This window comes from Phyllostomus discolor, chromosome 3, assembly GCF_004126475.2.
Source record: "Phyllostomus discolor isolate MPI-MPIP mPhyDis1 chromosome 3, mPhyDis1.pri.v3, whole genome shotgun sequence".
NCBI lineage: Eukaryota > Metazoa > Chordata > Mammalia > Chiroptera > Phyllostomidae > Phyllostomus > Phyllostomus discolor.
The window spans coordinates 104,688,559-104,709,760 of NC_040905.2; the positions used below are offsets into that span (position 1 = coordinate 104,688,559).

Here is a 21,202-nt window from a genome sequence, read left to right on the forward strand (position 1 = left end):
CCCACAAGGGAGATCTCAAATGATCAAAGAAAAGAAAATGAAGGGGCTGGAGTATGAGGGAAAACCAAAATGTAAGAACTAAGGACCAAAGTGAGGAACAAAGTAACTGGAAACAACTGGTGACTGGAACAGCAAAGCACTAGGGACAGGAGACTGGAGGGACAGGAAAAACAAAGAGGTTGAAGAATTCATAGTCCTCTGGGGACCATGAACTAAGGGACACAAGGTTCAGGTCAGCAAACTAGGCGTGTCCGGAGAAGACACTGTGTGGAGGCTGAAGTGACTGGAGACAAGGGGCCTGGGTGGTGGGGATGACTGGGGAGCAGGGGGACTCTTAATTGGAAGTGGGACTCAAGGAGTCTAAGAGTTAGCTGGAACCGAGACATGCGAGGTCTGAGCACGGGGGTCTGGTCAATGGGCAAGGGGGGTCGGAGGACTGGGAGGGACTGGAGGATTGGGGTACAGGTGTCGAAGAGCTGGTTTTAAGTGATGGGCAGGAGTCAGCGGACTAGGAGGGACTTGGGACTCCAGGGAACTGCAGGTGACCAGAAGCCAGGAACTGGGGTCAGGAAACTGGGAGCAAAGGGACGGTGGTCTGGGCACGGGACGCGGGGGCTCGGGCCGGAGTGTGCAGATGAAACGGCAGGAGCCGGGGCGGCCGGGACGGGTGACAGCGGCGAGGCCGCCACTCACCGCTCATGGTGCCGCTCCCCAGGCAGATCCCTGCGCCGTACCGCCGCCACTACCTCCACTGCCGCCACTGACGCCGCTGGGCTCTAGACAGGCCGGGCGACAGCGCGCCCCGCCCCGCCCGGCCGTCCGCCCCGCCCCGGAAGCGGAGCGGCACCGCTACGGCACCGCCTTCCGACCCGGAACGTAAACTCGAGGGCCACCCGGGGCGCGGGAGCTTACACTCAGCGCTGGGCGTTGGCGACTGGTGCCTTGGGGCAAACTGCGTGCCCTCGGTGGTCAGCGAGTACTGGGGTTTGGTATGGGGACGCCTCCTTGTCCTCCTGGGCTTACACCTCTGCCGGAAAGCCAGATAGGGAACAAGGAAGGCTCCCAGATGAGAGGTCCCAGGCAACGCTAGGAGCTGAGAAAGGAAATTTTAAGAGTAACGGGCCAAAGCATGGGGACGGGAGAGATGGACAGTCCTAAAGGGCCTCTTTAAAGAGACGACTTTAGAGCTGAGACCTGGATGATAAGGAGACAACCCGGGAAGATCCTCAGAAAAGGTGTTACAAAAGCCGCAAGTGTAAAGGCCCTGCCTGGAGGGGTTGACTGGAGCAAGAGGGTGAGTGAGAAAAGGACAGTAGTAGAGAGGGCAGACTGACGAGGTGGGTGGAAGGCCTAAGCCGTGGTAAAGGGTGTGTACTTCTCCGCCTAACTCTTAAGTAGGTAAGGGAATGGGAGCCACTGCAAGAATTTAAGCAGGGGAGTGATAGGGTCCGAATTAGGTTTTTAAACGATTACTCTTGGCAGTTGGTTGACAGTGAATTGTAGCGGGACAAGGTGGAGAAGGGGCAGTTGGTCAGGGGCCGTTGGTATTGTCTAGCCAGAGAAAGTGCCTGGGGCTAGGGTGGTGGCAGTGGTGGTGAAGGTGGGTGGATCCACTATGAACTGATTTTGACAACAATCGTATTAATCCAGTTTCCTTCCTTATTTTAGAGTTGGGGGTTAGGGGACCCAGAAGAATTAAAGGAGCATTTGCTCAGAGTATTTGCCAGCAACACAGAGTAGAAAAGTACATTTTATCATCAAAACCCATGTTTATATTTAAGTAGTAATAATTGTTTAACACAACAGCTCTGTAGGTAATGCATTCTCTTCCACTTTACTTTTTAAAAAACGCTGACTGAGATGATTGATCCACAAATGTGCCTTGATAAGCAGTTGAAAACACTGAACTCTGGACCAAGCCCCACTGAGGAAAGAGCCAGAATTCCAGCCCAGTTCTGTTGTGACCCACAGTCCCATGGTCTTTCTACTACATTGCGTCTCAACACGTAATCGCTGGCTCCTGGGAATTTATCTTTTGGACTCAGCAGAAGTCAAGAGCTCTTTGGAGAACATGCTCTGCAGCATTGTTTATAAAAGTGAAAAATTGGAAAGCATCGAAGCCCAACTACAGTAGAACAGCTAAACAAATAGTGGCCGTCCTCACAAGGAATGTCTGCAGTAGCTGAGAATGCTAATTATAAAGATTATGGGAGAGTGGAAAAGGCCACTGATAAAACATTAAGTTTAAAAAGCCCCATGTAGCCCTAGCCAGCATGGCTCACTTAGTTGGATATTGTCTGCAAAGTGAAACATCACTGGTTCATTTCCCAGTCAGGGCACATGCCTAGGTTGCAGGTTCAGTCCCCCATCAGGGTACATATGACAGGCAACCTATTGATATTTCCCTCTCTTCCTCCCTCCCCATCTCTCTAAAAAGTAAATAAATAAATATTTCACACAAAGCCCCGTGCAAAAAAGTCTGTAAACCATGAGTACAATGGTGTCAAAATACAGCCATGTGTAAGGGAATGTAAAAATGAAAATATTTGTCAGATGGGTGCTAGACTTCTCAGGGTAATCACTTTGTCAGTTATCTGAATGTCTAATCACCACATTGTATACCTACAACTAATAGGATGTGTCAACTGTAGACATTTTTTACTTTTTCCCATTTTTAATGAAAATACTTGTGTGTTTGGTTAATAGGGTTGTTTTTCCCATTTTCAAAATTATACTTGACAATTGTTAATTTGTTATTCTAGTTCAAGAGTGGGTGTGCCTGAATCCACCCCTAGAAAGCCCAATGTAGGTCAGCCTGCCTCTGTAAGCTTTGGTAAGACATCACATACGTGCTTCATGGAGCTGTCTGGAGGATGACTGTGCTATACTGTCCCATAGCACCCTGCACCTTTTCTTCATTTCGCTTGACGCAGGACAAATTATTGAAATTATAGTTTGTGTTTTTTGGTTTCTACCACCAACCATCCCCTTCAGGTGTTGTAATTACTTCTCTCCGAGATGTTAGCCTGGTCATGGAAGTCAAGAATCAAAAGCCTAATGTAAACTTTGGAAACATCCAAATTTATGGGAGAGGTTGTACTGGGCATGTGGGGACAAGGAGCAGCTAGGAACAATATAACAGAAAAGTAATGTGTGTGCCTGCCTTTAGGGAGTCCTGACCTCAAAGGGACTAATAAAAACCATCATAGCAAAGTAACTAACCAAATTACTTATTATGAACCAGACAGTTTTATGGAAAAAAAAATATACATGTGCATGAGTAACATAAAATGGTTAAGTACCTTTTTTATAGTCACCAAAGTTCTATAACTTGCTAGTAACAGCCAGGATTGAACCCCAGGCAGTCTGGGCTCCAGAGCCAATGCTTTAACCATGATATTGTTTGTTCTCCTCTGAACCCCAAGGGCCTCGAATGGAACCATGATGGGCCCCAAATGGTTAAAAAAAAATCCCACCACGTTTCCACATATTCCAAACCTGACACAAAAGCCACAAAGCCCCCAGACCTTGAGGATCTATGCTGTGGTGCCAGTGGGCCCCTTAACAATGATCAAAAAAATCAACGGGTTACCACAGGGTACCCCCTGTTGCACAGCCTTTTCATAAGGAGCTTTGTCTAACCCCAGGAAAGGAGCCTTCCCCCTACAGTGACTAAGATAGTAGCCCAAAGAGATGGAGAACTCAGAAATGGAACTAAGTTGACGTGAAGAGAAAAAAGAAATAGATCAAGATGTCTGGTTTAAATCATGGCTTTGCCATTCACTGGCTCTGTTACCTTGCTCTGACTTAGTTCCTGTCATAATCTATAAAATGGAGATGGCAATGGTCCACCTACCTTGTAATTTGTTTTGTGCATTAAACAAGTTAGTATAGGTAAAGCACTTAGAGCAATCCCTGCACATTAGTAACTATGTAAGTGATAACTATCATTATCACCTGTATTTGGGCCTGAAAATGATACCAAGTAATTTTTTATCACAGTTTGTAATTCTACATATATCTATATTACAATAATGCCTGAGGCCTCCATTAAGCTGGAAACTCACAAGGTCAGGAACTACCCATGCATTGCACACTGAATTAGCATGGCTGACTCTGGGGTTCTCCTATCTACAGAAGTGCATAGAATAACCTTGCTTGCCTTTAACAATAAAGAGAAAAATTCAGTTGTTCTGAAGTGCATATGTGCATGTATAGGAGGAAAGTGGTCCAGCCATAGAAGTGCATGACTCTGGGACCTACGCATCACAGTATTTTTCTTCAGTGAGTCAAGAATTTAATCATTGAAACCAATGAAGTGTCTACAGTTAAGCTCCCAACAGTAAGATAGAGAAATATATCTAACATAAAGATTTGCTGGGATTAGAGGGCAAAAAGCTGTATCAGTAACTGATAACAATCATCCTTTCCTTCTGACAAAAGATTTTGAAAGTAGCACTGCACCACTCAGGATGGTTAATTATCTAGTAGAAATCGATTTCTCCATCCTTGTGATACACCCAGCAGCTTGCAGGCCATTGCAATAGTCATTTGTTTTTGTGGTGACAAGGACAGTTGCGCCTTCCTCCATAGCTGGGAGTGGAAAGAAGTGGTCGGAATCTGTGTTTGGTTGGCTCTTGGCACAGTCTTCACAGGTACATTCTTCTACTGTGTACTCCAGGCTTCTGGGAAGAATCTCCTCACCAGTCCTGCTGTCTTTTCTACCATCCATGTCAGCATTAGCCTCCTTCTGCAGAGCAGATCCTAATTATGCAGAAACAGAAAAGTTACCCTAAACTTCCCTGGGGGTACAGTGATGACAGTCTCAGCAGTACACCTCAGGCTCAAAGCAGTATGAGACAGATCTTTTCATAAAAACAAATTAGTGTGGTCCTACACTAGAGGTTATGAACAACCCACAGGACACAATAGGCTCAGAGACATACCTTACGGCATAGAGTGTTTCTACTGTTTACTTATGCTGGCCCACATTTTAAAGTTGAGTGATTTTACACAGAAATCTAGACAACTGGCCTCGGCCTTATTTTACAAGATGACAAATTGCCACTATCCTGTTATAGCACACCAAGATTAGCCTATAGGTGATACTTCAAAATTAAAAGTAAAGAGGCTTCTCTTTTCAGGTTGCATGTCAGATTAAAATTTTTGTAATGAATCCCTGTGATCACATAAGGAAGGAGTCTCCATTATGCCCTGTGAAGACAAGTCTTACTACTTCAACCTTCCACAGCACAACTGCATCTTCCAATGCACCACACTCAAAGTCATTCCCCACCTGTTTCTCAGAGCCCAGGCAAAACAAAAATAAAAAGGAAGGAATTATGAAGAGCCACCATTTACCTTTCCTTACTGTACAAGGAAGCAAATAAGGTGGGTTCTTTACAGATTGTGCACAAAAAAAAGTGCACAAAAAATAGGGCAGTGGCTGCAGAAGCTTGGGAATCAGATCATGGGCAAAGGTGCTGCAGAAATACTTGTATCTTAAGAAGCCCTTCAGACCTTGAGGGCTTTGAGGAACAATCACTCCTCTAGGAAAATTCAGTCCTCTGGGACTGGTTCTCTACTCCTTATAAAGATAATAATCTTTGAGATGATTGCTCCAATAATCCAGGAGCAACTGGTTATTCATTTCTAACATTTTCTGACAGTAAAATGTTCACCCAAGCAAATAATACATGTTTGTATTAAAAATATGGCCATGGATCTTGTCAAATATACTTTTCCTGATAGTAGCAGATCTGGCTAGCAGTTTCTGATAACATGACATTTAATTAATGTGCAAACCTTGGTCAGAGCCCTGGCTGGGGTAGTTCAGTGGATTGAGCATGGGCTGCGAACCAAAACATTGCAGGTTCGATTCCCAGTCAGGGCACATGCCTGGGTTGCAGGCCACAACCCCCCAGGAACCCCACATTGATGTTTCTCTCTCTCTCTCTTCTCCTCCCTCTCTTTCCTCTTTAAAAATAAATAAATAAAATATTTTTAAAAAAGAAGAAGAAGAAGTTGAGAAACAGAGCATTGGTCTATTTAAAAAAAAAAAAAAAAGCCTTGGTCAGAGAGATGGATGTTTTGCCCTGGCCAGGTAGCTCAGTTGTTAAGAGTGTCATCCTGTTACACCAGGGTTGCTTGTTCAATCCCCAGTCAGGGTGCACACAAGAGTCAACCGATGAATGGGTCCATGAGTGGAACAACAAATCAATGTGCTTGTGCTCTCCCCCTCCCCCCACCCCCCCCCACCCCCCCCCCCCCCCCCCGCTCCCCTTTGCTCCCTTCCCTCCCCGCTATTCTCAAAAAAAAAAAAGGGAGAGAGACAGATGCTTCCCAAGGAAGCCTCAGTAATTCAAAAGAGTTTTTTATATCAAGGGAAAAATGTGGGAGAAGGCTGACATCAAAGATTGACCATCAAACCAACCTGTGCTTTTAAATTCATCCTTTAATGGTGGAGAGCGCCTCTTCCTTAGCAAGAACACCAGCACAAAAACTGCCAAAGACAGTAGCACGCTCAGGCCGAAACAGGTCCAAAGAATGGTACTTGATCCTTTCACTGAATTAAAAGAAATGTCAGAGAGATAATGAACTGATAACATCTACATCAAGTAAAGATTATTTGCTAACCAATTCCCCTAATTCATCATCATTGACTTTCAAATTCTAAATAACACTTAATTAGAGGAGTTGGTAAAATACTGGGTTGCTGACAGTGCTGAATAAAATTGAGTTCAACTCTGAATAATTACTTTATTCCTGTTGGCATTTAAATAATTCCTTTGTTCCCTTTCTCTTTTTTGATTCAGAAAAGCTCACCATCTTCCCTGTAATGTTTATTCTTTGAATAGTCAGTATAGAGAGAATACTTCACATCAACGAATAATTGTTCAAGCAGTGGTACTTACCTGAATTACAATAATTCTCACATATTGCAGGAATAATAGAAAAACATCGAAGGTAACACGATATGCAAGCATTCAGCAAACTGTCAAAATATTCATTTTTGAGGCATTGATGAGCCATCTGGAACTCGATCACAAAAAGAAACGAGGAAACCACAGAAAGAACAGCATGAAAGACAAGTAAAATCTCGTCAAGAATTCCCCAGCAAGTGGAGTGACAAGCAGCTACAATGCCAAGGGTAAAAAAGAAGCTCGCTTGGATGACTTGGTTCTTATGGGGTGCGTCCTCGAACTGTGGCTAAGGATTTGAATACCAACTCTAATTACTGGTTCGTAGTTTGAGACTTGGGTTGGGTAAGGACGGAGTGAGGATTGCAGGGACCAACCATACCTGAAACAGAAACTGCTTATTTATAGTGCCAATTTCTTAGCCAGGTGACAGTCACAAGGTGTAGACAAGCCTGAGGCACCAAACAGAACTTTCAATAACCATGTTTGGAGCATATGTTTACAAGCTGTGCTGTAAGATAGGCTCCAGGGACTTAGATTAGACAAGATCTGGACCCCTTGAAACCTTACAATCTAACAGAAGAGAGAGAAATTCACTCAAGTAACCCCAAAGTATAGTTGAAACTGACCGAATGTGAAAGAGGAAACGGATATCAAACACACCTACCAGGTTTTGAACCTAGGAAGAATTCTAGAATTCTGACAGAAATAGGGAAGTCTGGGGTAAAAGCTAAACTGGCATGATTAACTTGGGGTATTATTAAATTATTATTATTATTAAAGTCATCCATGTCTCATTGTTAAAAGTTTAGAAAATACACACTATCCATAGTCCTAGCATTGAGAAATAATCACTGGTCATTTTGGTGTATCTCAGAGGTGACAAAGAGGCCTCCTGTTGTGTTCTGTTTGGCCCACCCCTGAAATAGATCTTTCTGGAAGGAGTTCTGTGGATGGATGTGGATAGAGAGATTCACATAATGTATTCTCACATAAATGGAGTCATTTGTGTTTGTTTTAACTATACTGAGATACCCGTATAGAAATAAGCAAAGAGGTCAGTCAGAAATGCAGGATTCAGTTAAAAAGAAAGGAAATGACAGACTCCAGATTCAGCAGAGTGATTATCATGGCAGGAAGGGTACGAAAGAGGCTGCACCCATATTGGTCACATTTTATTAAGCTGAATGGTAGATACACTGGTATTTACTGTCATTTGTTGTATTTTTTGGTTATTCTTTGCAACTTTCCATATTTTTTTAAATAGTACATAATAACTATTAACATAGTGATAATAAAATAAAATGCAAGAATTAAAACCACAATTTTTTAAATGAAGAACTTGAGCTCAGAAGACACTTCAGGCTTGGATAGTGGTCACCTAGCACCCCTCTGGGGCCCAGGCAGCGAGCAGCTGGCATGACTGCCAGTGGGCGATAGCCAGGAGCCCAACAGGCTGGCCCAGCGGATTCTGTTCTCTCCAGCTGCTGCCAAATGGTGACTGTGGAAGACAGGCAAAGGACACAGGAAAAGCATGGTTAGAGAAAGAGGAAGACAAAGATTATCTCCTCATAACAGCCACACAACAAGAAAGTTTCAGACAAGATGAGCAGTGACATCAAATTCCAAAGAAAAGTCAAAGGTGATAGATACACTAAGGGCCCTGGTAGTCTTTGACTGTGTCCGTGGGTAAAAGCCATACTGCAGGTGTTTAAGGAATGGAGAGAGAGAGGAGGCAGCCAAAGCAGCCCATGCCTGGGAAGTGTGATGGCAACTGGAAGAACAAAGCTTTGATAACTCTTGGGAAAGAAAGCACTGTTGTTTCTGACAGACGTGCTTCCTTAGGTGCCTGACATCTGTCCCATGAACAAGGAACAGCACCATATGTATTTGCAAAAGGCTGTCCATCAATGGGGGATGGAGGGAGCTCAGAGTCAAATATTATATAGCCATCAAAAAGAATGAGACAGATGTGTTTTGATATGAGTGAGAAACATTGCTGAGCAGAAACTAAAAGGTACGGAACAGTGTATATAATCTGCTCTGCTGTGTTTACAAATAAAATAGCCAGGGTTTGTATATAGAGACATAAACATAGGTTGTATCTGGAAAGATACATAGGAAACTGATACTGATTATTGCCTCTGACAAGAGATGGGAAATGTAATGTAGAGAAAAGATATATTTTTCATTGAAAATCTTTGGTACTGTTTGAATAATTATTTTTTAATAATAAGGATCACTTTTTAAATAATTATTTCTTAAAGGGTGATGTCTTAGTCTGTCTTACTGCTGTAACAAATTACCACAGACTGGGTGGGTTATACACAACAGAAGTTCATTTCTCACAGGTCTGGAGGCTGGAAGTCCAAGATTAAGGTACCAGCAGATTAGGTGGCTGGTGAGAGCCCACTTCCTTGTTCATAAACAGCCAACTTTCCACTATAACCTCACATGACAGAAGGGGCAAGAGATCTCTCCGGAGTCTTTTTTACAAGGGCATTAATCCCATTCATAAGGGCTCCATCCTTGAAACCTAAACACCTCCCAAGGCCCCTATCTCCTGTTACCATAACATTGGGGATTAGATTTCAACATGTGAATTGGGGGCAGGAACAACCACTCAGTCTACTGCAGGTGAGAACTTCAAAGAGAAAAGAAAGCAGAGTGAAAGGAAAGTTTCCTAAAGATCAAGAGCACAGACTAAGGAAAAAGGAATAAAGATTAAAGATGTCAAAGAACTTATATGTACGATCCATGGACATGAACTAAGGGGATGAGGGATTGCTGGAGGGAATAGGGGTGCTGGGAGGAGGGGGATAAAGCGAGGGGAAATGGGACAACTGGAATAGCATAATCAATAAAATATATTTTTTAAAAAGATTAAAGATCCTTTTTAAAAAGATCTTTGGTCAGAGACACCACCCTTGGGCAGAACCTGGGACAGTGTGAGGTCTCATAAGCAAAAGCATCAAAGGAAGCCTTTCCTTGAGGCCACTCACAGGGCCTCAAGAGCACTGAAACCTTCAGCACCTGTAATCATCAGAGCTTAGTCTTCAGCACCTGTAGGGAGCCCAGGGGTGGCTTTATCCTCAGAGGTTATAGCAGGCATTTTTGGCCTGTCACCAAGCCTCTCAAACATGCAGGGTGGGCTCTGAGGGACCAAGGCCAAAGGGCTTGCCTTCTCTCCCTCCTTGAATTACCTTGTCCTCCCCCAAGTGCACTCATTGTCCTGGTCATTTCAAGCTTGAGCACACACAGTGATGTCAGAAATTGGCCCCAAGAGGGTTTTGATGAAAGCCTGCTGAGGCTCCCCAGGGTGACTCTGGTTCCTCCCCTTCCCCAGGCTTATAGTTCAGCTTGTTCAGCTCAGTCTTTGATTCTGGGGACAACCCTGTGAGGCTTCCAGTAAAGTCTCATTTTGGCTTAAATTCACTAGAGTCAGTTTTGGCTGATTGCTAGCAATTCAAAAATAAAACTGAAATCCTTAAACCAGCCGTGGCTGGTGTGGCTCAGCTGGTTGGAACATCATCCCTAACACCAAAATGTTGCGGGTTTGATCCCCAGTCAGGACACATAGGAGGCAACTGACGTTTCTCTCTTTTTCTAAAGTCGATAAACATTTTTTCAAAAATCCTTAACCATGTCAACCAATTCTTAACTGATTCCTCCACTCATGCCTGAGATGTCAACAACCTACTGCTTGGGTAAGTCATGCTTTCCCCTTTGCTCCTCAAGATGGGGGTGACGGGTTGATTCTGACATCACAGAATCAGCAGAGTCTCCTCCATGATAGGTGAGCTGATGGGGAAACAGAAACTAGGAGACAGAGATAAATGTGCAGAAGAGGTTGGGAGATGTCATAGTAGTCAGAACTCTTTCTTTAAGAAATGACATAAAAACTTAAATTAAAAAAGAATTTACTGGCTTTCTAGCTGAAAAGTAGAATGGTAGAATCAGCTTTAGTGGTTTGCATTATGGCCAAAAATATCCTGGTTTCTCTCTGTCATCTGGCTCAACAATGCCATCTTCTGGGTCTGGGCTCCATTCTCAGGTCTTCCCCTCATAGTCATAAGAGAGCACCTCCAGACCACACATACTCCTATTTCTTCTAAACTCTCTCCTGAGAAATCTCATCTGCTCTCATGGTTTTAAACATGTTAACTTCTAAACCTACATATCCAACTCCATCCTTGCTGTTGAAATCCAGACCCATCTATCAACTGCCTACTTGATATCTTCACTTCAAAATCTAAGTGGTGTCTCAAACTTCATTAAAGTACATTTACATTCTCCAAAGGGAGAAAGTGTACTTCCCTTCTCAAACCCACTTGGTCATAGAATCCTTTTTTGTTCATGGGCCACCTATGAACACTTAGGAATACAAGGCCTATATGGGAAAAGTACAGCCATTGTTAATGAGAACAGTTTGCACAACATCAGTGTAACCTGGCAGCCAAGGAGAGTGAACTGGAATGCACATGTGAACATGACGACTTCACTGTACTAGTCAGTGGGAGCGGTAGACGCCATTGATTGAGGTTGTATACTATGTGGCTGCCACATTCAAAAGAACTGAGCTAATAGAGTAATGAATCTTCATCAAATTTTGTGTTAAGCTTGACATTCTTCCATGAAAATTATTCAGATAATTCAGAAGGCCGTAGCTGTGGGCAACTGGTGATTGGCAGCTTCATCATGATAATGTGCCCACTCATGCATCATGTATCATGCAGAGTTTTTTGGCAAAACATCAAATCACCCAGGTGACCCAGCCCCCCTACAACCCAGATTTGTTGCCCTCTGACTTCTGACTTTTCCAAAAACTAAAATCACCTTGGAAAGGGAAGAGATTTCAGACCATCAGTGTGATTCAGGAAAATACAACTAGGCAGCTGATGGCAGTTGGGAGAACTGTGTGAGGTCCCAAGGTGCCTACTTTGAAGGGGACTGGGGTGTCATTGTCCTATGTACAGTGTTTCTTGTATCTTGTATCTTCTTCAATAACTGTCTCTGTTTTTCACATTACATGGCTGGATACCTTCTAGACAGACCTCATGTATATATTATGGAATACAATTTGGAAAAATTTCAGCTAGATCATTTCCATGATCCCCTCCAGACTCAAAGACTCTAATTTTGTGACTTCACAGAACCACAGTAAAACAGAGGTAGCATGGTTTTAAAATAATGATATTTAAATGGTTCATGAAAGAGTTTGTTGATGTAGTAACATCACCAAAAGCATGCTGAGCCTGACCTCGCTCTACACAGCACAAAGAGGACAGCTGTCCCCAAGTCATCCTCAAGCTTCAGCCCTCACTCACAGCTCCAAAGAAGCAAAGAGATGCTGCCTCAAATGTCCAAAGCCATTAACGTGTTCTGCAAGGAAAATTCCATCCAACTAAAAGATTGTTTTCTAAAATTACTAAACTACAAGCAAATTTTCACAGCAGAACACTTTGACCTGTAGCAATTAAATCCAAGCCAAAAGTATGCAATGTCTTCCAAGAACATCCAAGTAGATTTTGTTAATCTGAAAGGGAAAACTAGGCCTATATTGGGGCTCTCCAGAGAAACAGAACCAACAGGATGTATGTAATATGTAGACAGAACAAGATTTATTATCAGAAATTGTTTCATACAACTATGGAGGCTGAGAAGTCCTAAGGTCTAAAGCTGGAGAGCTGGAGACCCAGGAGATGGGCCTGGGTATGGATATGGGGTAGTTTCAGTCTGGGTCTGAAGGCCTGAGAGCCAGGGTAGCCAATGGTGTAAGTTTCAGTCTAAGAGCCAGCAAGCTTGAGGCCCAAGAAGAGCCAGTGTTTCAGTTTCAGTCCAAAGGCTGGAAAAGACTAATGTCCCAACTCAACAGTCAGGCAAGAGGAGTTCCTTACTAGAGGGAGGGCCAGCCTTTTTATTCTAGTTGGGCCTTCTACATTATTTAGTCTAGCCATTTAAATGTTAATCTCATCCAAAAAACACCTTCACAGACACACCTAGAATAATGTTTGGCCAAATATCTGACAATCCGTGGCCCAGCCATGTTGGCAAATAAAATTAACCATCACAAGGCCCATAACTATACATCTCAGCCTTGCCTTCTCTCAATTTTCTGGAATAACTTCTGTATTCTATTGTATTATGTCCACCTGGCTCCTCTGGGAACTGTGTCTGCCAGAATCTCTATCCCTGTATCATTCCAGGAAAGAGTTGGTCAACAGAGAAGCATGCATGAGACTTGGAAAACAGGTGGGAAGCAGCAGCCACTGTTCTCTGAAGGACATCAGGACATCATCTTGCATGCAGCAATGGATGGTCACAGAGATGTCTAATAGGTTCAAGTATACCCTCAACCCCCTTTACTCCACTTCCAGCTTTTCTTCCCAGCTGCTGGCCCTGCTGACCAACAGTAACCCCAGCCCCACCACCAAATGCTTGACTTTGGATTGACAGAGGTAGGGGCTAGACAGAAGAAACTTGGACCATTCTGTAAGTTCCTTCACAAGCCCATGTTAGCAACTGGATGTTCCTGACCTCAGAGATCAACTGACAGGAGACTTCTCTGGTTCTTACCTCCCCGGCTTTTCCCTCAATTATAGAAGGTCTGATTCCACTAGTGTGTCCCTTAAGCTGAACACTCATGGTGACTCAGCTCCCCTGACCAGCCCTGACCAGTGCATAGCTTTAATGCTGTTGTTTTGAACTTACAGTTTAAATATTCACACAGAACCATCCAGATCCTGCCCACAGAGTGACACGGTATTACAATTAAGACAAAAGTTTTAGATCCAGAAAAATCGGAAGCCCAGTTTCACCACAATGGATCTTGAGCCCAGGTGCCCAAGATCTGAGAGAAGTCAGATCTTGGGCACCTGGTTTAACCTTCCTGAACCTTAGTTTCCTCATCTGTAACAATGTCCTTGATAATAGTACCAACTTCTTGAGATTGTTGCAAAGATCAATTTATAGAGCACATAAATTTGTGTACAAATAATTTGTGAGCACAGTTTCTGGCACAGAGCAAGAATTCAGCAAACTTTAGTGATTTTCTTATTATTAATAAGACACTCAGCCCTGGCTGGTGTGGCACAGTGGATTGAGCACCAGCCCATGAACCCAAAAGTCACCAGTTCGATTCCCAGTCAGGGCACATGCCTGGTTTGCAGGCCAGATCCCTGGTTGGGGGTGTCAGAGAGGCAACCAACTGATGTTTCTCTCACATATCAATGTTTCTCTCCCTCTCCTTCTTCCACCCTCCCTCTCTCTCTGAAAATAAATAAATAAAATCTCAAAAACAAAAACCAAGATGCTCAAAGCCAGTCAATTTCTGGGAAGGTTTTTATCCATGGCTGGCTAAGGCAGTATAATTAGAGGAAGGCCCCATGTAAATAGGGTCATCTCAGACCAAAGCCAGGAAAACAGCACTATGCATTACATGTTAGAATTGCAAGGGAAGATGAGAACAGGACTCAATGCAAGGCTGGAGGGCAGGATGCATTTGATCTTGAGAAATGAATTAAGGCAAGGGTTTAGAACTAAGGTAATGAGTAGCAGAAAAATGCCAGAATTCCCTTTTTAAAGAATAAATATTTTATTTATTTATTTTTAGAGAAGGGAAGGGAGAGAGAAAGAGAGAGAGAGAAATATTAATGTGTGTTTGCCTCTCACGTGGCCCCCACTGGGGACCTGGCCCCCAACCCAGGCATGTGCCCTGACTGGGAATCAAACCAGCAGCCCTTTGGTTTGCAGCCTGTGCTCAATCCACTGAGCTATGCCAGCCACGGCCAGAATTCCCATTTTATAGGATGACTGATGTGTAGCCCAGAGCAGGCACAGCAACCTATAGAAAAACTACAAGTTCAGACCACAACTCTTCACCTTTTCTCAAACTCAAGAAATACCATCCATAAATTCAAATATCATTGCAATATACTATATCTATAGCTAGAAGCTTTCAACATCATTTATTTTGGTGATTATAGATGGTATTTATTATGACACATTATTTTTGGTAATTATTATTTAGTATTTTTGTTAATACACCAATATATTTTTTTAAATATCTTAAGTATGTTTTTCTCTATATATGCTTTCACATATATTACATAAAAGCTCATTTCGCACATATTTTGGGGTAATTTCTTTTTAACTACTTCAGGTGGTTAAAAACAATCAGGTATGTAGCAAATTTTAACAAGGAACATGGTCTATTCATATATGGACAAAGATCCATATAATATTGAATATTATAAAGCTAATCAATGTTTTTGAAATTTTTGAATGTTATGAGACAAGCACAGAATAGGAAAATGTATATAGATATATATTTATTTATACGTAAAGATAGAACACCTTCTCTCTCTCATTCTCTATCTCTACCCTTCCATAAGTAAAAGATATGTATATATAAAGATTGGAAGGAAATTTTCATGAATACCCTCCAGCCAAAGACCACCAGGAACACACCTGCAGTTAAACACCAACCTGATATACAAACATGGGAATGTGAAGTGCTCCAGGGCTGACTAGATTGGCATATGACCTGTAAGCACAGGCCCATGTTCAACTTCACAGGTCGCATGTCTTATGCTTGGCTGAGTCTCTGCTGTTGCCATCTTAAAACTTTTAGCAATTTTTAAACAAAGGACCTGCATTTTCACTTTGCCTTGGGCCCCGCAAGTGATGTAGCCAGTCCAAGGTGACTCATTGAGGACGGTTAGAAACTTCTTATAGGATTTAGACTTGTGTTAGGTGATTTGGGAGAAGGTTCAAGGAAACAAGGCTTAGCTCTGGACTGGGTGTTTGCATGGTGCGGGGGTAATTCTATTATTGGGGTCTTATGTATTAGTCAGATTCTTCAGAGAAGCTGAGCTAATAGAAGATCAGATATATAGTACATATAGTTTTAAGGAACTGGCTCAAGGAGTTCTGGAGGCTGGCAAGTCTGAAATCAAAAGGCAAACCAGGAAAATGAAAATTCAGGAAAAAGTTGATTTTACAGTCTTGAGTCCAAAATCCACAGGGCAAGCCAGGCAGTCTGGAAACTCAAGTAGGGTTTCTATGTTACAGACTTGAGGCCAAATTTCTTCTTCTTTGGAAAGCTTCAGTTTTTGCTCCTAAAGCCTTCAACTGATTGGATGAGGCCCATCCATATTATGGAGGGTAATCCACTTTATTCAGAGTCTGCTGATTTAAACATTAGTCACATCTAGAAAATACCTTCACAGCAACATCTAGACTGGGTGACTCTGGTGATCATAGGCGCTATTTCCCATAATACAGTTCTATCCTGAGCTCAAGGCAGGATCACACTCCCCATGCTTCCCTTTGAAGTTTCATGTGAATGTGTAACTTGCTTTTGATCAAGGAAATGTGAGAAAAAGGGACAGGTCTCACTTGAAGGCAGAAGCTTTCAGAACCAATACTTAATTCATCACGTTCTCCTTCTTTCTGCCGTGGTGAATGGCAATGCCCCAGATGGCAACTGCTCTGTGGGCCTGAGTTTCAAAGGAAGGATGACAAGGCATGGGGCTGGCTGACCCAGGAGGGATACTGTATGGGTTTAACATTTGTCTTCTGCAAAATTTACATGTTGAAGCCCCTAGCCCCATGTGATGGTAGTTGGAGATGGAGACTTTGGGAGGTGATTAGGGTTAGAGGAGGTCGGGATGGTGAGGGCCCCATGATGGAATTAGTGCCCATTATAAAAAGAGACATCAGAGAGCTTGGGCGGACACAGTGAAAAGGCCAGCTGGGAACGATGCCTTCTCCAGATACCAAATCTGCTGGCACCATGATCTCAGACTTCCTAGCCTCCTGTGAGAAATAAATTTCTGTTGTTTAAGCCACCAAGCCTGTGGTAGTTTGTTATAGCAGCCTGAGTTAAAATAGACATGTTGTTTATTACTGGTCTATCCTGACTGATATTAGTCCAAGGCCATGGTATTAACCACTGAGCAATACTGACACTTCATTGCCACCAAACACTTCTCTGTGAGAACTTAATATCACCAAACAAGTCCTTCCTAATACACTGCAGTCCGCAATGAAAGAAACCTCAAAAGAACACAAAACTAAGAGCACAAAGGAACAGTAAACACTAAGCCAGAAACATTGGCCCTCCAGTGTACCCATAAACTGCAGACAGTTTAGTTTCTTCTTCAACTTGAAACACAGTGGGGTGGGGAGTTGACCTCGAGCTGAGGGGAGTTGGAGGAGATGAAACAACTCAGAGCCAGGATCTAATGAAGCACAGAGCTCAGGCACCCCACTGAGCGAGTTCTGCAGGGCAGATCCCAGTGCAGAGATGGTCAGCCCTCCCTTCGCCCTCTTACTCAGATCTCTGCACCCCTCAGAAGCTTTGATTGCTTGTGGACATGAAAAAGGCTAATTTGATTTGGGACCAAGTCCCAAGGTCCTCTGCTCTTTCCCATGAAGATTGCCTTTGAACAGCAGTTCCTCTGAACTCCTGCTTCCTCTCAGCACCGTGAGAAGTGCCACATTCCATCAGCTCTTTAGACATTTGCTAAGTGGCTTCATTCTGATTGTCAGGGTGCTCCATCACTGTGTCAGGGAAGTTGTCCATCTTGTTTTTCAATTCACTGACTTCTCCCTGTGCCACTGTGTCTCCACACCAACAGCCACAAGACAGAGAGCATGCTGACAGTCATGTCTGCAGCATTAGCTGATCAATACTCCCATTTCTTAAGTGTTGATCAAGTGCTCACTACACACTAGGCACCATGCCAGGCACCAAGGCACAACAGTGAATTTACTTCAGATGTGGTTCCTGCTCTAATGGAATTTACATTCTAGTGGCAGAAACAGAAAAAAATAAAGTAATAAATAAGGTGCAGATGATTGTGAAAGTGCTATTACAGAAAAAACATGGAAATAAAGTACAGACCAAAAAAAAGGTGAGTGAGTGGGGAGGGGAGAGAAGACAGAAATCCACTGTTAGTTGAAGGTCCTCCAAGAAACAGTCACGGAGATGGAATTAGACTGCAGCAGCTTGGGGGTGGGGGAGGTGGTGAAACACTTGTGAAGAATGAAGGGAGGAAGTCCAAGAAGGAGAAGAAACTTCAGACCATAACAGAGGTCCAACACCACTGAAGGAGAGGGGGAAGGAAGGGAAATTGGGTAGCAAGGGTCTCAGGCTGTAGTGCAAGTCCAAGAAAGGTTTGGGTAGCCTGGTGGGGAGTTTGTGAGTCAAAGCTGCCCTTCAGAGCAGCCCTGTATCTCACAGCAATGGTGAAACCAGAAAAGCTGGCATTCAGGCTGCCTGTCACCACCAGAGCCAATAAGCAGAGACAGGGAGTGAATCTTATGGGCACTTTATTCAGATGGCTGGTGATCTGAGAAGATGGCGGGTTTGTACCCTAATAGACCGTCTTACATTTCCTTTCAAGCTAGCCTTTTTTTCTTAGGGGGGCAAAAGTATAGGTAGGGAGTTTGGAATTCAGGAAAGAGGTTCATCAGATAAAAGCTGCAATCCAGCAATTTCCCTAACATCCTTTCATCCACTAACTGGTCATTTTCTTTGTCTGTATCCTGGGCAGCAACTGTCTCTCCCTCAGATGCCACCCTGATTGCTTATGGCTCTTCTGGAGCACAAAGGTCAATCACTTGTGGTCTTCTGAAGTCAGGGTTGGGCCATACCTGCAGTTCCTGAAACAATAATTTTTTACATGCGTTAGCCAATGGGCCTATTAACTATTACATTAAACTAAAACTTTCCAACTCTTGAGTCCCCCATCAATGGGACCAATGCAGTAACACTTTTTTCATGCTCAGGTCTGGCTGAGAGCTTAGTCTCAGTGTGAGAACAGTGGTGAGTGGCAGCAGCTAGGTGGTCAGTCAAGTTCACTTCCTGCATGTTTCAGAGGTCACTGTCATGGCCACCACAGTCTCCATGAATGTCTGGGGAGCAACCCTCCATGATTTCCATAGGCCTTTCTGAGGGGGAGGAACTTTAAAAAGGAAGGTGAGTTATTCACACTAAGGCCTTTGTCACTGCAGCTGCTCTCGAGGTTGCAACTGGTACTCATCCTTTCCTCCTCCACTACTCATTCTAAAGCTCCTTGCCTTCAGCTGTCACCCTAGCTGGTCTTGATGGTCTGTTTCAAGTTGTGGCCCAAACCTTCATTCCTGAGAGGCCTCAACTCTTGCCAAATCATACCACTTTCAAGCCAGGGTTACTGTACCAGTCGTTCACAGTTTCAATGGGGCAACGGAGTGCCGGGGGGCCCCAGGTAGATTACCTGGGCTTCACACATATTGCTCCCTTCCCCCACTGTGTAAAAGCAGCCCTACCTCTTCCTGCTGATCAACATCAATTACCCCTACCAGTATGGTGATGTCCCTTTTCTCCTGCTAGTCTGGACACGGGTGTCCCAAGTGTCCTGGTACAGCTTGTATACTTCAGTAGAACCCTTGTTGTGTCCCCCAGTGGATCATTGCAAGTGATGCTAAGAGGGTGCACTCCTGCTTCTTTCCCTCAGCTCCCAGACCTGTGTTCCTCCTATTGGGGACACGGCTTCACAGACTGGTCTCTGATTCAGTGCATGTGCTGCATCCTGGATGATAGCCCATATTTCAGACTGTAGCATGTAAGCTGAGATTTCAAGAATGTGATATTCTACGTGACCAGTTAATTCTGGATGGCACAGACTATAACATGACCAGTGGCCCTGGGCCCACACCTGTGTCTCTCACTGCAAAGCAGTTCCCCTGGTCAAATGCTATATCATGTGGGATTCCATGTCCACAGACTGGGCATTCCATAAGCTGGCGATAGTGGTGCTGACTGAGAATCTGCCAGTAGAGAAGGCCATGCCATATCCAGGGTAACTCAGGATAGACATGGAGCCCTGTGAGGACCTATTGGCAGCAGCTGGGGCCCTTCAATCCCATTTGCCACCATGGGAGATCTAAGAAGCACATTTTTCATGACAGCAACACCTTTAAATAAGGCTGAAGGAAAAAAAGTTCTTCAGGACTTCTGTTCAGAGGAATTGTGTTAAGAAGGTATTGTTACAGAATAGACTTGCGGGGGGGGGGGCCAGAATACTGCTACTGAACTTCCCCTCCCCCAGGATTTTTCTGTACTGTGGTTCTTTGCCCACCACCCTTAGGAACTGTGGCTCTCAATGCCAGAGTTTGGTAAAACAGAAAGGAAGTATTTATTCATAATTTATACAGGTTTAGAGTAATGGCAGAATGTCACCATCAAAATCCCAAAGTCCCTAAAACACCTACAAACACACAGTCCCTCCTTCCCCACTTTGCCCAACCAGGCCAGTCAGGGGTACCGGAAGTCCATAGCTCTGCTAGACTCCTGGTTCAGCCCAGTCATCCGTGCTCGGCTGCAGGTCCCCTGCCATGACACGTGCTCACCAGCCTGCAGTGATTGCGGAACACTGAGGGTGGCTCGTCAAAACACAAGAAAAGCATGCACAGAGACAACCAGGTCTTGTGGGGAAATAGGGACAGAACGGCCACTCTCTCTAGTAGAGAGCTTCCCATTTCCATTCCCAAGCAGATTTTTATTAAGCATACAGACTTAGTTTGTGGATTCACAGTCTGGCAGGAAAGATCAAAAGGAATAGGTAACTTTCAAAGGTGCTGACAGAACTCCTGCTGGGATTCTGAGCAAAGTTTGGAGTTTTATCATTTGAAAGGACTACAGGGCTCAAAGGGCTAGTTTTGGTTTCCTGTCTGTGCCTTCAAATTCTAAATTAATAACATCCTCCAGCAAACAGATCTCACAGGATCTTGCATATTCTATGTCCCAGGACTTATTACCCCAGGGGACTACCATCTCTGGTTTGGACTACACCACCCCTGCTATTTCTGCAGGCCTGAGTCAACAGAGGAAACAAAGGCAGCCAGGAGACTTGGATTTCTCACATCTAAGAACAAGGACTCAGGCTTTGACAAAGCCATGGGGGTAGGGGTTGATGTCCATCACCCCTTCATTTCCACAACCCCGAGTCTCTTCCCTGAGGCCCTCTCGTGATCATGCCTGTCTTAGGCGATTCCTTCCATGGGAAATCTTACCTGTCATTGGCTAACTGATCAAGCCTAGGAGGCCAGGCACAGAACAGGCAGTGTTCATGCCAGGAAAATAAGTTTTGTCTCCTTAGTGGCTCCTGGTCTGGAAGTCTCTCACTCAGCCTAAGTCAGGGGGGGTTACAGCTTCCTGAGACCAGGTAGAGTTGTCCTCAACACTGCCATCCTCAGCACCATCAGCTGTACTGCTGAGATCTGCACTTCTTAAT

General features: G+C 44.0%; 2 protein-coding genes across 3 annotated transcripts in view; both read right to left on the reverse strand.

Moving 5' to 3' along the window:
• The window catches only part of SNX29 (sorting nexin 29), a 574,556-nt gene extending 573,713 nt beyond the window's left edge, over positions 1-843 (reverse strand). The window contains exon 1 of one of the 2 annotated variants that reach the window (XR_004902062.1): positions 694-822. Coding sequence is in view for 1 of the 2 variants with exons in the window: in XM_028512599.2 (XP_028368400.1) it covers positions 694-700 (7 nt within the window). In the remaining variant the exon portion in view is untranslated. Of the gene's footprint in view, positions 1-693 lie in introns of both variants that reach the window. The other variant, XM_028512599.2, reaches the window with a different exon arrangement.
• A 1,616-nt stretch (positions 844-2,459) lies between these two features.
• Positions 2,460-21,202, reverse strand: part of TNFRSF17 (TNF receptor superfamily member 17) — a 34,661-nt gene continuing 15,918 nt past the window's right edge. Inside the window, exons 2-4 of the mRNA XM_028524810.2 lie at positions 6,915-7,302; positions 6,434-6,565; positions 2,460-4,764 (exon numbers count right to left, since the gene is read on the reverse strand). Coding sequence (XP_028380611.1) covers positions 4,481-4,764; positions 6,434-6,565; positions 6,915-7,032 — 534 coding nt within the window. The 5' untranslated portion in view covers positions 7,033-7,302 and the 3' untranslated portion in view covers positions 2,460-4,480. The remainder of the gene's footprint in view (positions 4,765-6,433; positions 6,566-6,914; positions 7,303-21,202) is intronic.